The sequence below is a fragment of the Conger conger genome, chromosome 2 (assembly GCF_963514075.1).
Source record: "Conger conger chromosome 2, fConCon1.1, whole genome shotgun sequence".
NCBI classification, from domain to species: Eukaryota; Metazoa; Chordata; class Actinopteri; order Anguilliformes; family Congridae; genus Conger; species Conger conger.
Window position 1 is genome coordinate 9,720,884 of NC_083761.1, and position 15,802 is coordinate 9,736,685.

The 15,802-nt window shown below is 41.7% G+C and overlaps 3 protein-coding genes across 4 annotated transcripts; 1 reads left to right on the forward strand and 2 right to left on the reverse strand.

Annotated features, from left to right (window-relative positions):
• Positions 1 to 1,353: 1,353 nt before the first annotated feature.
• LOC133111659 (calcium homeostasis modulator protein 1) lies at positions 1,354 to 2,791 on the reverse strand. The gene is made up of 2 exons (XM_061222183.1): positions 2,243 to 2,791; positions 1,354 to 1,836 (listed from the first exon to the last, which is right to left on the reverse strand). The coding sequence occupies exons 1-2, from the start codon at positions 2,789 to 2,791 to the stop codon at positions 1,354 to 1,356; spliced, it is 1,032 nt and encodes a 343-aa protein (XP_061078167.1).
• A 2,720-nt stretch (positions 2,792 to 5,511) lies between these two features.
• LOC133122449 (inositol 1,4,5-trisphosphate receptor-interacting protein) lies at positions 5,512 to 10,376 on the forward strand. 2 transcript variants are annotated; one of them, XM_061232420.1, is made up of 3 exons: positions 5,512 to 5,653; positions 6,688 to 6,800; positions 7,316 to 10,376. In XM_061232420.1, exon 3 carries the CDS (start codon positions 7,327 to 7,329, stop codon positions 9,076 to 9,078), a length of 1,752 nt encoding a protein of 583 aa, XP_061088404.1. In that variant the 5' UTR covers positions 5,512 to 5,653; positions 6,688 to 6,800; positions 7,316 to 7,326; the 3' UTR covers positions 9,079 to 10,376. The 2 variants fall into 2 exon arrangements, with proteins under 2 accessions (XP_061088404.1, XP_061088403.1); XM_061232419.1 differs by lacking the exon at positions 6,688 to 6,800.
• A 1,060-nt stretch (positions 10,377 to 11,436) lies between these two features.
• On the reverse strand, positions 11,437 to 14,050 carry zp3c (zona pellucida glycoprotein 3c). Its single transcript, XM_061232232.1, has 8 exons — positions 13,473 to 14,050; positions 13,267 to 13,385; positions 13,095 to 13,201; positions 12,855 to 13,020; positions 12,669 to 12,783; positions 12,517 to 12,602; positions 12,363 to 12,439; positions 11,437 to 12,174 (listed from the first exon to the last, which is right to left on the reverse strand). Exons 1-8 carry the CDS (start codon positions 14,046 to 14,048, stop codon positions 11,492 to 11,494), a joined length of 1,929 nt encoding a protein of 642 aa, XP_061088216.1. The 5' UTR covers positions 14,049 to 14,050; the 3' UTR covers positions 11,437 to 11,491.
• Between the last annotated feature and the right edge of the window lie 1,752 nt (positions 14,051 to 15,802).

Here is a 15,802-nt window from a genome sequence, read left to right on the forward strand (position 1 = left end):
TTTGAGATTGCACAGAATGTGTTCGGGCAGAACCGTGCTTATTGACAGAGCAGGCAGGTGTGGCAGCTGAGAAGCAAAATACCACTGTAACTACAGAAATATGCACAAACTGTACTGTAACTACAGAAATATGGACAAACTCTACTGTAACTACAGAAATATGCACAAACTCTATTGTATCTGCACAAATATGCACAAACTCTACTGTATCTGCACAAATATGCACAAACTACTATATCCACACAAATATGCATACACTCTACTGTATCTGCACAAATATTTTAGTTGTTTAATTGAGGATCCATTTTAGGGTGTAAATACTCTACACTTGCCTCTAGATTACGCTTAAATTTGAAGTAATACTAAAGACTATGAATTCCCCTCTTAAATTAATTGCAAGTGATGTTCCCACTAAAGAATGAAATAGAATATAGGCATTGGGAATGAACATTAAAAGAATTCAGAGGACCTTGGTGTCTTTGATGGTAGTTAGGGCCTTGACTATAAGGTAGAAATGTTCATATTTTCCATTATGGCAGCATTTGGTCTGTACATGTTTGCAAAAGCAACAAACAAGAAAAGCATGCAAATGTTCATTTTGTTTATTTTCCCCTGGCATGCAAATTGTATGGCTGTGAATGTTTGCCTCTAGTTTGTAAATGAAGTGGGTCTGCAGCTCTGCCTGATCAGCACTATTTTGTTGGTAAACTGGAGCTGCATTTTGACCTGAAAGTTTTTAACACATAACTAAATATTTGAAAATACATTTCAATTTACTGTCTAATCTGGGTTAAATATTTTTATGATTTTAGTCCTCCATAATGCTGGCAATATCATTCAAGAAATTATATCAAAGAAAATGCATCCGTTCTGTGAGATTGTGTTTCTTTTGTAAAAATAAAAATAAAAAAAGGAGAAGAAAAAAGGGATGTAAAAGGTGAAGTAAGCAAATAGAAGCGTTTATTAATCCTTCTACAGATAGGCAGATAACTGCAGGAGGACATTTAACAGATCTATGTGAGCTTAATGTTCAGCTATTTCTTTCATATTTATTTATTTATTTATTTATTTATTTATTTATTTATTTATAGCTTGTAAATACTATTAATAAGTCTGGCTTGTTCAGAAATGAGGAAAGTAGGGTATGTTATGATCATGTGTGTTTTGGCCATCACAGAACAACCACTTTCACTTACAGCATGTGGGCTAAAAGAGACTAATACTAATTAAAAAATGAATGAACATACAGATATTTTCTGCTTGCTAAACTGTTTGTCCAGGTCCCAGAAATTAGATTGTATTTATTTAAATACATTTCTGTGGTTCATTTTCTGCACTATCATTTTGAAATGTTCAAATTTCACTGTAGTAAGTAGCCCACTCTTTCTTTAGTGTTGGGTGAGCATAGCCGTTCATTAAACCATTTCCGTTGGCATCTCCATTAAGAAGGTCATCCTCTTTCTTCAGTTTGAGAGGCGGTTTACAGGCATGCCAGTTCCAGAGAACTTTGTTGATGTCATCTTGGGCCCTGATGCCCAGGAGCTTGTCCTCGTCGGTCTTATGCTTGTCCTCGTCGTCGCTGTCAGAGTCCTCATAACGGTGGTGATGGAAGGGGCGCATCTCACCGCTGGCGCTCTCGAAGTACTGTTGGATGCACACTTTGGCGAAGGTTTTTGCGTGCTCCGTGCATGTCTCATCGAACATCTTGCGCTCTATGTCGATGTAGTGGGACCAATACTTGGTTTTCAGAAAAGCTGCTTGAGTAAAACACGGTCTGATCGCTCTGATCATGAAGGCAATGACAGTCAGCAGCAGCAAGAAGGTCCAACCAAACGCCTGTGGGATGGGGAGAAAACGTGGTAGACGGTTTAACCGAATTTTACAAACTCAATGTCCAAACGCAGAATCCAACTTTTCTCACGTAAAATGAATCAAACCACAACATACATACATTTGCAGAAGCAAAGTTAAACACTGTAGCTATTCCATAGTAATTGCAAAACATATCATAGAATTGGTATTTGTAATTTTACTACTATTTGTTGTAGCAAAGTTGTAGTGAACTTTAAAAGAAAGTAATACACAGCCACAACTGACACAAAGTCAGTTTTACACACAAGTGTTCATGCTATGGAACACTCAGATGAAAAAATGCGTTCAGCGGCTTGACATCTCAGACCTCGTTTTATCATTTATATTACATATGCATAATTCGATCCAATTCGATGATAGATGCCCTCACCTGTGATATACAGCGAATATACCTGGAGGTCTCTTCTCGTGATATAACCTCGTGACCGTCAAATATGTGCTCGCATGGAATTTTGGCCAGCAGTCTTACGAGTTCCCCTTCTGAGAGGCTGTGATTTCTTCGCTTCCCAAACCGATTCACGTCCAAGTTGATGCTAAACGCGCAAAGGAAACTTTTCCCATCCATCAGTGTCACTGATATCCAAACCGCCGGCGCTATCAAAGAGCGCTGCGTAATTGAACATAACATGTACCGCAGGACAGTCGGGTCTTTCCCACGCTGCCCGGCTGGCCGCTTCCATTCTTCCGTCAGCATCGAAACGTTGTTGTTCAACACAAACCCAAGTATGAAAAACCAAACTGGCGGGATTACTAAAATTCCGATCCCATATGCATAGTTATACTCCGGCAGACAGGGGCAGCTAAACTCAAAAGCTGAGTACAGCTGCGCGCTGGCTAAAGCCATAATCCCACAGATGCCATTCATGAAGGATTCTTGGTTGGACTGCAAAAACTGGAACATCATACGGAATTTATCCATTCTCGCAGCCTGAGGAAAGACGAAGAGAGGAGAGTAAAGCAAAATAATTGAATCTGTCCGATTAGTTTCAGATCGACAGAAGTCACAAAACGTAGCCTAAGCGACCTCTTGACTATCTTAAATGTCAATTGAATATGATTGTTGACTTAAATCTACTATCTGGAACGTCCGTGGCCAGTTTATTTAGCTTTGGTCTGAACAAACTTTTACATTATAATCCACATTTCTCACTGAATTCAATCACATTCCCAACTACTGCTTTGCATTTCCTTTTAAGATTACATAATATAAATATTTTTCGAAATTGATGTTATGCTTACTTTATTTTATCCTCTCAAGCAGGTGCTTTTAACCTATTTCAAAAGACGGGCGTGGAAGAGGATGGCCAGTTGCTCCTGACGTTGACGATGCTGCTGCATAAAATGCTCCTGTGAAGAGAGCAGAAGGCAATCAGTCTTCGTCCTTCTTTGGCACAGGATATGTTTCGTCTTGAAAGCTATATCATGCTAGCATTATTTAGAACGGAGAATTTCTGAATTCTGTTTGCGTCGTCTTATAGCTCCTCTGAGATAAAAAATAACTAAATAAATAAATAAATAAATACGACAGAGGCATATTTGCACACCTGCTGTGGCCATGGAGACGGGCAATATGCTGATTTAAAATTTGCAAAATAGGTTAAGCAAAATCTAGCCACATTCAAATGCTTTCAGACCCAATTCAAATGTTGGCTGATTGTTATAGATGAAAATAAAAGTGTACGCGATGAGTATTCTTTCATCCGTACTGTCTCTCCATCGGGACATTCAAGGATTTTGTGGTCTTAGAGCAAGAAAATGTAAGAAAAGAAAAAGTAACTTCAGAGCAGCTTGAACCATGGCATTACATTGAAGTGTATCCTCTCGCTTTAGACCACAAACCCCCAAAGCTGATTTGTCTACACGTTTCAAAAATATACTTCATTGTCTGCACTATAACTATCGTGGCCCAATGAAGGACATTAACTAAAATGGAAATAATATCATAAACCCCTAGAAAGTGAACTTTTGTGAACTTTTGTGTTCCAATATTGGAATGTGTCTTGCTTAATAGTACCACATATTACTTTTAAACGTGAGAATAAGAAACCAACTAAACATAAATTTAATTATTAAGCTCCCATTTTATTACAAGAAACTCATATTAAGCAAAACCAGGCTTAAGCATGGCTAGTAATGACCGCCTTGCTCTTTTGCCCCCTCTAAAGGAAATCATAGGTACAGCCATAAAATGGGTTCTTGACTGAAAAAACTATTATACCCTTTCCCCCATGGGTGTGAAATGTAAAAATATTACACTCAGTGACCACTTTATTAGGTTTTTATTTGACGCATTAAGTCTTCTGCTGCTGTTGCCTATCCACACGTTGTGTGTTCAGAGATTCTCTTCTGCACACCTGTAATGTGTGGTTATTGTCATTACTGTCACCGTCCTGTCAGCTTTGAGCAGTCTGGCCCTTCTCCTCTGATCTCTCTCAGTAACACGGTGTTTCTGCCCACAGGACTGCTGCTCATTTTTTCCGAACCATCCTTTGCAAACTCTGACTATTCTGCATAAAAATCCCAGGTCAGCAGTTTCTGAGATACTCAAAACACCCTGTCTGGCACCAACCATCATCCCACAGTCAAAGTCTTAGATCAAATTCTTTCCCCTTTCTGATAGTTGATGTGAACATTAACTGAAGGCCCTGACCCACATCTGCATGATTTTATGCTGCCATACAATTGGCTGATTTGATAATTGCATGAATAAATATGTATACCGGAGTTCGTAATAAAGTGCTCAGCGAGTGTAGTTTGAAGAGCAAATTAATTTACAGAAACATTACGGTACATTTTAGTTGTTATTTATTACTTTCACTATTGTAAACAAGCCGACAGCAAAAGCTTTGTGCCACTTAGATCAAAATAGATACTTGAAACTTCTAAAAACCAAACACATTCTAAAGTGTTATAGTGCCCTCTTGTGGCAACATTGCAACTTATACGAATAGTAAGTATACAAATAAATGTTGGACCATAAGTGATGTGAACGCTACATGCAACAACAAAAAAACCCCACTAGACACATTAATCCAGGGCATTTAATATTCAGGCCACATGTTAACTTAATTCGGATGTAGCAACATTTAAGGAAGTGTTTTGGGTAAAATATTTTGCAAGAATGGTCGAACACTAAAAGTTCAAACCTACAGCTTTCACTTGAAAGTAGCCACGCTCTGATGATCCGCTATTGATGGTTAGTATTTTCATAATGTGTAGTGCAATTTCAAACGCCTTTAAAACCAAGGCTTAATTGTCGAATGCTATAACATAGGTTACTATTTCAGAGACCAACGGGTTACGCTCTGAAGAAGTAACATTAATGTTACTCGACACGTTTACCACCCATTTCCCCAGAAAAGACGTCATACTTTTCTTGCATTCTCACTCATTTGGCCTGGACCTGATTCTATATGAGGTAATTTATTGCTCTCAAACCAGCCAGATTTGTTGCAAGCGTATATTATACGCTTCAAGTAACACCATCGATTAGGCTACTTCGAATGGCATGCCCTCAAGCTTATTCTCTCTACAACGTTTTCGACAGGGAACTGAAAGGTGGAGGTTTAGTAAGAAGGAAGTAAAGCACATTGTGCTTTGCGTTCAGGAAATGAGTAAAGCCGGCATTCGGCTACACACTACTGTATATCGCAAATAGGAAGAGAGATAACGGACTCCTTTGCTTTCTCTTTCTTTTCCCTCTCGCTCATTTGCGATCATCGATCGATCAAGATTAACCCCCCTTTTTTAAAACGTAGGCTTCCCGCGGTTCTGTCAGGAGGTTAGTATTTTTTGTTCCTGCATTTATTTTCATTGCTGCTTCGGTTATTCACTTGTGCCCGCATCTCTTCATATTCAGTCTTTTTTTTCTTCTTTCATATAAGCTGCTTGTGAAACATGAGTAGGTAAAATATAATTTCAGTTAATATCTATGATAAGGGAGATGCACCTTCCACGTTTTAGGTCAACCATCGCTCTTTTTAAGGCTGTGCCTCCTAAATCTTTAAGTTCGTTTATAGATGAATCACATGTTCAGCAACTCTGAAAGTAAAATTTAACTTACTGCGTGAATATTATAGGCCAAGATTGTTGTTGAAATTATATATTCATGTGATTATTTCATTATTAATTACTTATCATATTATTAATTGCTTATCCTTTACTAATTTCTTATACTATTATTGGTTGCTTATGCTGGAATGATCCAGAGTATACACACTTATTAAAGTATCATAACTTGCTTTGTGCTTCTCAATATTATTTTCTGTAACTGTGTGAGTGGAGATGTCTCTCCCTGTCTGTACCATGGGCCTCCAAGGCCATGGCAATTAACTGTGTGTACTGAATTATCTTGTCTTGGTGCCTGAGAGCCTGCAGAACCAAAAACATAATAATACCTCATGACGGAAGCTACTATGGAGATTATCTTCCTAGAAGTAGGGAGTTAAAACAAGATAAGATGGATTGTTCTCAGACACCCAGTTAATTGCACAGGCCCCTGCGTACACGGCCACTGCGTACACGTCATGCTTCAATGTTTTTGAGAACATGCATCTGCATGACGTACATTGAAGGGGGGGATATGAATAAACAATCTATAGTAAGGAGAACAGCGGTGGATTGTTTTTGAATATTGATTATCAGAAACATTAATGAATACTAATGAAGGGGCATACATTTGTTGCGCTCTGTGCCTACATATATCCAGACAAAGATCCTGGAACCTTTGTCCTTGTTTTTGCATGTAACTCGGACCCAATGCATAGTAAAGATTGAATTATTTTACTGTCTTTGTCTCTGAGTGTTTTCTTACAGAAATACATTAAAATTCCTACAACAAAGATATACATGATGCATTAACTCAGTGCATGAAATCAACCGTTCTGGCTTACTGTGGTTTTTAAAGAGCCCAGCGCATTTACTGCAAGGTAGGGCTTTTTTAAACTGTGGCTCATTTCCAATTGTGGTGACATGAAAAGTATCCCTTACAGTGGCTTATAGCCTTTTAAAATAGGTCTGAACGTATAGACTAATTCAGACTGGAAAATACAATAAATTATGGGCCTATTACTTTCAATTAAATACATTGTATCTTAAATTTACGGGTATTTGCTGAACAACATAACCACCTAACCACCCCAACTGGGTAGAATTATTGGCAAAACAAGGGGAATGGCAAGTCTTTTGCAAGTATTTATTTTGCTTCTTGTTAACTGTAAACGGACCATGTGAAGATTGATTTTGATTGATCAATGAAAATTATTCATGTATGCGTGACTAATTTCCATGTATGCGTAATATCGTGTGCATCATTTTTTTGCCTGCTGAATGCAAATGCAACAAAGTATGGTTTTTATGAAGACTTTTCATTCAAACTGACTTCCACATTTCAGCTGACCAACTGTAAATGACAGCAATAGCATTTCTGTCTCGTTTTCCACAGAGCAACCACCCATGATGCAAGCTGCAAGTTTTGTAACAGTGGTGGCGGCCATTTTCCACCACCTTTCTAAAGTGGGATATGAGATCATCACTCCCATTACAGTACAGCAAGAGCAAGGAGCCTTCTCCAAAAGTCCCTCCATGGGGCCTTCTCCAAAATGCCTAGAGGTGTCTCCATCAGAGCAAGATTTTTGTCCTGTATTCCACACTGAAAACTCTCTGGCCACCACTAGCTCGGATCTCAAAATGCATAGTCTGGCCAAGTTGAAAGACTGCCCCTGGGACAAGTGGATGCCAGTTTGCTATAAGGAAGAAAATTCATATTCAGTCTTTCTCCGGTCTTTCTCCGGTCTTTCTCCCGGAGATCAGAACCAGTGTGACATACACCAGAACGTCTCCAGCAGCACTCAGTCGGACAGCACGTACGGTGTCATTTGCAATGCCCTTATCTGGATTGCAGTTCACTTCCTGTGGAGACAATACCAGAGATTCAACTCCCGAGATCCCGCTCGGCAAGAAGAAGACATCCTTGCCGAAGGATCAGTCTGTCCACTTCTTCTGGATGAGGGAGTCCTGGAAGACTTCTACGAGAGATGCATCCGCAGCGCGGCACCTGAGAACTGGAGGGTACTGGACTTTGTGGAGGGCTTTTCCGGTGACCTGCTGCAAGCTCTGAGACGCACACTCGACAGGGAAGCCGACTTACAGGTTGAAGACTGTATCGGGGTGGGGAGCATGTACGAGTCCTGGGGAGTGTGCAAGCCCCTCTCATGTGATCTGATCGTCTCCTTAGCCCCGCCAAAGCCGTATCGTTTCTGTTTCCAGCTTTGGTGTGGCTCCGGAAATGGCATCCCTCAGCAAGCCTGGGGGAGGATCCAGCTCGACAGCACCATTCAGGACAAAACTGGGTGCCACTGTGATACGGCAGGGCGAGGAGAGGACTTGCTGTGTTTGTTGCACGGGCCATGTACAATGACAAAAGAAAACATCTTAGAGAACCTTTTGTGCTCAAAAGATACAGCACACCTAGCCAAAGATCAGGTCATGAAGTGGTTCCAACTTGGCATCACAAAAGCATGGGGACAGATATCTCACAAATATGAATTTGAGCTCATTTTTCGTAACATGGCCTCCCCAGGGGCATTGAAGGTCAGGTTTAGATCGGGGAAGACGATCATCTTCAACCTCAATCCAGCAATCCGGTTTGAAGATTCAGACGTCTATTTTGTCTCACGATTCCCATCGAACATAAACAGCTCTTCAGACACCAACTGGCCCCTTTCCTTTGCCGTCTATGAGAGTCACTTGCTGAAATACTTGGCTAAAAGTTTGCCAGGAAACTCATGCCATGTTCGCTGCCTTCAGATTGTCTCATTCCTGCACAAGAAGCAGACGGGGCTGACCGGTAAAACCTCCCTGAGTGTCTATCACTTCAAGACCGCACTATTCCATCTGCTCTTGGACAAAAGACCCTTAGATTGGTCCTCTAATCGCCTAGAACACCGAGCCCGTGACATTCTGGAGTTTGTCTGGAAGAGTCTTCGGAAGAAAGAACTCCGGCACGCTTTAGTTGGGAATGGTCGAGTTCCCGAAGAAATCGGGATTCCAGCCAGCTTACGCACTGCACGGCCCATCAATCTTTTCCATCCTCTTGCTTTACGGAAACATCTGTACACCGAAGCGGTGAAGCACTTTCAGGAAATGCTCAGGAATGCCGCTGTGCTCATAGAGGAATATTCACAACACTTGTCTGGTGGAAATTAATTGCAATTCAGGTTTACGGACTCAAATCACAGCTATTTGTAAGCCATCGTACAGCAGTTTTGTTGACAAAATTGAATATTTCATTAGCATTTAAAACTGCAATGTCTGTGTAATTGAATTATTGAATTATGAAAGAGGCGTGTTCAAAATAATAGCAGTGTGGAGTTCAATTAGTGAGGTCATTCATTCTGTGAAAAAACAGGTGGCCCTTATTTAAGGATGAAGCCAGCACATGTTTGCATGCATTTCTCTCTGAAAACCTGAGAAACAGTACACTCTGAAGACAGTGAAGCATGGTGGTGCAAGCATCATGATATGGGGATGTTTCTCTTACTATGGTGTCGGGCCTATTTATCGCATACAAGGGATGTATCATGGATCAGTTTGCCTATATCAAAATACTTGAAGAGGAAATGCCCTTGAAATGGGTGTTTCAACAAGACAATGACCCCAAACACACCAGTAAGTGAGCAGCATCTTGATTCCAGACCAACAAAATTAAAGTTATGGAGTGGCCAGCCCAATCCCCAGACCTTAATCCGATTGAAAACTTGTGGGGTGACATCAAAAATGCTGTTTCTGAGGCAAAACCAAGAAATGCAGAGGAATTGTGGAATGTTGTCAAATCATCCTGGGCTGAAATACCTGTTCATAGGTGCCAGAAGTTGGTCGATTCCATGCAACACAGATGTGAAGCAGTTCTCAGAAACCGTGGTTATACAACTAAATATTAGTTTAGTGATTCACAGGAATGCTAAATCCTGAAGATTTTTCAGTTTATACAGTAAATATTTGAGTTTGTAAAGAAAAATGCTATTTTTTTTTAACAGCCCAATATTCATTTTTCTTCATTTTCTGTAAAGTAATTAAAAAATTGACACATTTTTCTTCATGTTTTGATTTAGGATATAATGTGCAGTGTTCCCAATGCATCGAAATAAAAACTATTATAAGGATTTTGAGCTTTACTCACATTTTTAAACACACTGCTATTATTTTGAACACAACTGTGTGTATATATATATATATATATATATATATGCAGTCTGAGAGACTTAAGTCTTCTGCTGCTGTAGCCTATTAACTTGGAGATTTGACACGTTGTGAGTTCAGAGATGCTGAATGCACTGTTGTAATGCATGGTTATTTGCTTCCTGTCATTTGGTCTGAAAAACAGCTGAACCGCTTGTCCACATCTGCATGCTTTCATGCTTTTAGTTGCTGCCACATGATTAGCTGATTAAATATTTGCATTGACGAGCAGGCCTTCCTAATAAAGTTCTCACTGAGTGTTCAAAGTTCTGCCTTCACTTATTCAGAAGAATCTGTAGGAGACCAAGACCATAGCACTGGGGTTTGGCCTTGCCACAAGCAGGAAGCCAGAATAATTTTGGACATGCAAATGTATTTGAGTTGGAACGTGAAACATCTGCCTTCTTTGGCTACTTGGTGTGAAACAGAGTTCCAGTTAAACGCATACAACAAATGCCTCAAATTCTAAATATTTTCCCTCACTCGTACTCATCATGGAATTTGGAGTCAGTGCCTGCAGTACCATAGCCATGGGGTGACCATAGTTGGCTTCCAAGTTTATTAATGGACATGAACATTAGCATTGGACATTTGGAGTGTTTGACTCCAAAGCGTGCCAAGCAAAGGAATGGATGATCAGGTTTTAGCTTGGGAAGTCTTGGATGCATAAATCTTAGATCTGTGATTGTTGGGTTGGGTTTTAACTGAAAAACATGAGAACTCTGCATGAACCCTTCTTCCCTGAAACAGAGTCTGAGCAAATGGTCAGGCATAGCTTAAGGGAACACATAATTTGTATGAAATGGCCTCACTAGCTTCTTAAATAATAAAAAACCCCCCAAAAAAAAAAACCACACAACCCACTTTCAGGGTTATGTGGGTGGCCATTTCTGTAGCTTCACCAACACTGGTTGGCCAATAGGAACCCAACAGACACACTGGCATATGCAGCATGCACTATTAAATCAAATGAATAGGTCCAATTCAGAGATTTGATCTAGGCCCATTTCTCCAGTGATAATTGTAGAGGCTTGAGCCACCATGTCCTTTCCCCACCAACATGGGGGTGGTGAACAGGCCAAGGCCAAACTTGATTACCAATGTAAACTGCTTGGTGTACAAGTCCATCACTGCAACCATGTCAAACCACCACAAATAGTACAACATCTACTGCAAGTTATGCCATTGGGCAGCTATTGTATTTAACTTGAGCACTCAATAAGACCAAGTGCAGGGATTCCAATGGCTAGTACGTGAAGGTATACGGTCATTCAAAAATGAGCCTGGCTGCAGTACAAAGCTAAAAACAGGTAAGAGGAAACAGACTTGGTTAAGATGACCTTTATTGAAATATGTAATGGGGGGGGGGGGGTCGTCAGTGTCAAGTGAGCCAGTCTTCAGGCATTTCAAACTCTGGATCTGCATCCGTTTCCTCACTGAGCTCCGTATCTCCATAAGTTTCCTCACTGAGCCCCGGATCTGTATAGGTTTCCTCATGGAACACCGACTCTGCATACGTTTCCTCACTGGGCACCGGCTCTGCATACGTTTCCTCACCGGGCACCGGCTCTGCATACGTTTCCTCACCGGGCACCGGATCTGCATACGTTTCCTCACCGGGCACCGGATCTGCATACGTTTCCTCACCGAGCTCCGAATCTCCATCGGTTTCCTCACCGAGCTCCGAATCTCCATCAGTTTCCTCACCGAGCTCCGAATCTCCATATGTGTCCTCAACAAGCTCCGGATCTGCATAGGTTTCCTCAACAAGCTCCGGATCTGCATAGGTTTCCTCACCGAGCTCCGAATCTCCATAGGTTTCCTCAAGCTCCGGATCTGCATAGGTTTCCTCAAGCGCCGGATCTGCATAGGTTTCCTCAAGCTCCGGATCTGCATAGGTTTCCTCAAGCTCCGGATCTGCATCGGTTTCCTCATCGACATCTTCTGCCTCGACTTCCTCAGTAGCCATTTCCTCATCCTTTTCAGCCTTAAGATCCAGCTTGTCCGATTCCATACCATCCCGCATTTTCCAAGGCATACTGGAAACCGTTTGAGTGCGGTGTCCTGCAAGATGCATACGGGTAAATGTTTCACTCGGGCAACTCAAGTGCATTTATATTTAGAAATTTTCTAGAGACAATGGCCAGTGATAATAGAAGCGTCACAAACGTTCTCCAGTTTCAGTCAAGCGACAGTCAGCGGACCTCAAGGCTAGGTCACAACTGGAAGCATTCAGGATGTTATGCACTTACTAGGCGAGGGGGGGCCCGGGCAAACGCCCTTACAGCAGAGACACAGCAAGTCGACCCTACGATCCAGCTCATGCCACCTTTAGACAAAATATATCTAAAATTACAGAACTGCAAGCTGACCACCACCCCTCCCCATTGCATAACATGTACTCACATGTCAGATGATTTCTCGTATGTACAGGACTTCCGGTATAGAGTTGCCGTTTTTGCCACGCTGATCGAACAATGGAGTGTGAGTACCTAGAAGAGATGTTAATTTACCACGGGGTCAACAGGCCCCGGGGGGGCGGGAGAAATAGGACTCACCTGCTCTTTAGCCACATTGTCAAAAACAAAGGTCTCAACAATGAGCCTCATGACAGAAGGGTTTCTGGTACGCTGGTAACGGGACCGGGTGCTGTTCATACTGTCCACCAAACAGCTATGGTCAGAATTTACAATTAGTACAGTAGCATGGACAACCCAACCCATTAAAAAAATAAAATGCATTACCCATAGTTTTTAATGGCCGTATAGGTGAGTGTAGTATGGAGCTTGCTGGTGGCAGAGAACCAACAGCGTTCCGCAAAAACCCTCCGGCCACCACTACCTCGGATCTCAAAATGCATAGTCTGGCCAAGTTTATAGAATGCCCCTGGTGCAAGTGGAAGCCAGTTTGCTATAAGGAAGAAAAATTCTGTCAATTATAGTCACACTAAAATTGTTTATTAAACCACACGTGATATACAGTACCGTCCAAGACAACGATGGCAACTATTGGGCCGCCACCAACGGGAAGGGGCATTGTGGCGTTGAATCCAAGAACTGGATGTATGCCAAAATCGTAAGTCCTGTGAAATCTGGAGGAAGAGCAGAATTTATATAGAACACAAACACACCACACACGTGGGCACGCACACCTTACCGTGGGAATCTGCAGGCTACAGGCACGGTAAAGGTTGGCTTTCTTGTGATATTCTTCAGGGTCGTATATTTGCGCAGGTAACGGACCACGTTTGCGAATACAATAACATCATCCAGGACCTAGAACAGGTAAACTAAGTTTAGTATACACACCTCCACATGAATCTCGCTCGACTTTAAATGTTATTAAAAAGTAGGCCATTTTACCTGCGGTCTTAATCCACAGCGTGTCATATTATAAAGGAAGTAATAATGAGCACCTCTAGCCGCGTTCACGCGACAGTTCCCGAAGTACAAGTATTTCCAAGATAGTCTGCCTTTGACCGCGTCCTTTCGGATCCTCACGTACATCCTATCAAGATGGCACAATGCTTCCACCATTGGCTTAAGAGGTTTGGCTGTGACCGGAGTTTTAGCAGTTACTGGCAACATAACAGCCTTTGCCTCTGCCGACAGCGGCCCACGATTATTGTAATGAAACCATTTCTTTTGTTTGACTACTGCAGAGGCACTATCCCCAGTAATATAAAACGCCATTTTAGGCTTCGGACGGGCTTTCATCATTTTCTGCGATGGCTCAACCTCGTAAGTACCATCGGACAGGAAATTGTTCTGCCAGTCATTTTCAGTTTCTGATTGCATGCTGGCAGTAAATGAAATGTAGCCTAACAAACACAAGCAGAAACCGACTATCCTCATTTTTAAGGCAAAAAACGAAAATCCCTTATTTGCCCACATAGACGATGCCAGCTTCTCGTGCTGAACACTAGACGAACGTTTCATTGTAGGCTACTCTTATAGGGCTGGTAAATTGGCTACACCGGGTGCTAACGATGTGTGAAGGGGGGAGCGGCTAACATTTTCATCTTAATTCTAAATACACCTTTTTCTCAATTTCATTGCATTTATGCTCAAAATAGGCTATGTAATCACTGAACAGCTGTACTCATATTTTAATCGTTTTGCAAAACAAGAAATGTTGCATATAACCTATCATCTGGGGCGCACAACTCCGGCCCTCGATGGCTGGTTTGCATACTGCTTTTTGTTCCAAACAATTGCCGTGTTTTTAATTTGCTGACAGCTCTATAAATTACCCTGGTTCAGGCCTGTACTTCAGCATAGTAAAATCATTAGAAATACACTCGCAGCCTGCAGCTGTAGCCGGTACTCACACACGTCAGAAAACATATGATTGAGTCAATTAAATAATTAAGACCAAAAGTTGTTCAGACAAAATCGTGAAACGGATCGGCCCTGCTTTATATCCAGATTGATGCACGTACATGCACTTGCTACAGTTTATTTTCCTAATACACTAGGCACCCACCTTTACTGATAGTCTATTTTAACCCTAGACTTTGCTCGACAAATCAAGTGATGTTTTGGGTGGCGGGGGTTGTACGAATGACTTTTAATCTATTACATGCTTCAATTTTATGTAATGTGCATGGCGCCGGTTTGATTAGAAATATTTCTTACTTGACTTTTAAATCAGTGCGGTCTTAATTGTTGAAATTAACATATTGCTTGGTAATTCACGCTTCGTCTCTATTATAGATTTGGGCTCCAAGACAGCAGAAGCGTCTCATTGGTTTGCATTTCATTTTCGAGTTGTGGTTTCTTCCTGGTGACGCACTGAAAGTAAATTACTCATCACTCATCATGAAATGGGCTCTAAACAGCAAAACTCTGACCTCTGCTGGTAAAATAGAAGCGCTGCACTAACGATAGCGTGGACCTACTCGAGTAGTGCATTGCGCAAAATAATTTAATCAGGCTTCATATTCAATCGAAACCAGCTTCATCAGGTTTCATATGCAATCGAAGAGCAGCACATGTTTATCACGCCTCCAGGATATTTTATTTTATTTATCCTTCTTTAACCGGGGAAGTCACATTGAGATTAACATCTCTTTTTCAAGTGAGCCCTGGCCAAGAAGGCGTCATACATAAAACACGGTACAACATCAATGCACTAATTCATCGATAAAAGCATGTGAGCATGCGGCGGCGACATGACTCAGGCAGTAAGAGCAGTCGTCTCATTGGCTCAGACGGTAAGAGCAGTCGTCTCATTGGCTCAGGCGATAAGAGCAGTCGTCTGGCAGTCGGAGGGTTGCCGGTTTGATCCCCCGCCCGGGCTGTGTCGAAGTGTCCCTGAGCAAGACACCTAACCCCCAAATGCTCCTGACGAGCTGGTCGGTGCCTTGCATGGCAGCCAATCGCCGTCGCTGTGTCTGTGTGTATGAATGGGTGAATGAGAAGCATCAATTGTACATCGCTTTGGATAAAGGCGCTATATAAATGCCAACTATTTACCATTTCAATAGGAGAAATAGTCGGTCCCTCTGTTGTTGATACGGTATGACAAGCAACATTACTGTGTTCTTTAAAGCAGCAAAACCTGAAATTCATTCTGTTTGTGGTTGGTGTCTCCGTTCAGAATGGTAATGCGGTGTCTCGGTGTCTCGGTGTCTCGGTGGCGCAGCCTGTAGAGCACTAACCGCATGCTCATTGTGAGCTGCGACGTCGGC

Excerpts from the sequence above, each read along its gene's own strand:
- LOC133111659 (XM_061222183.1), bottom strand. The coding sequence starts at position 2,791 with ATGGATAAATTCCGTATGATGTTCCAGTTTTTGCAGTCCAACCAAGAA. Across the intron at positions 1,837-2,242 it reads ATATTCGCTGTATATCACAG|GCGTTTGGTTGGACCTTCTT; the intron begins GTGAGGGCATCT and ends CCCATCCCACAG.
- LOC133122449 (XM_061232420.1), top strand. The coding sequence starts at position 7,327 with ATGATGCAAGCTGCAAGTTTTGTAACAGTGGTGGCGGCCATTTTCCAC.
- zp3c (XM_061232232.1), bottom strand. The coding sequence starts at position 14,048 with ATGAAACGTTCGTCTAGTGTTCAGCACGAGAAGCTGGCATCGTCTATG. Across the intron at positions 13,021-13,094 it reads TGCCATCGTTGTCTTGGACG|CAAACTGGCTTCCACTTGCA; the intron begins GTACTGTATATC and ends TCTTCCTTATAG. Across the intron at positions 12,603-12,668 it reads ACAATGTGGCTAAAGAGCAG|GTACTCACACTCCATTGTTC; the intron begins GTGAGTCCTATT and ends CATCTCTTCTAG.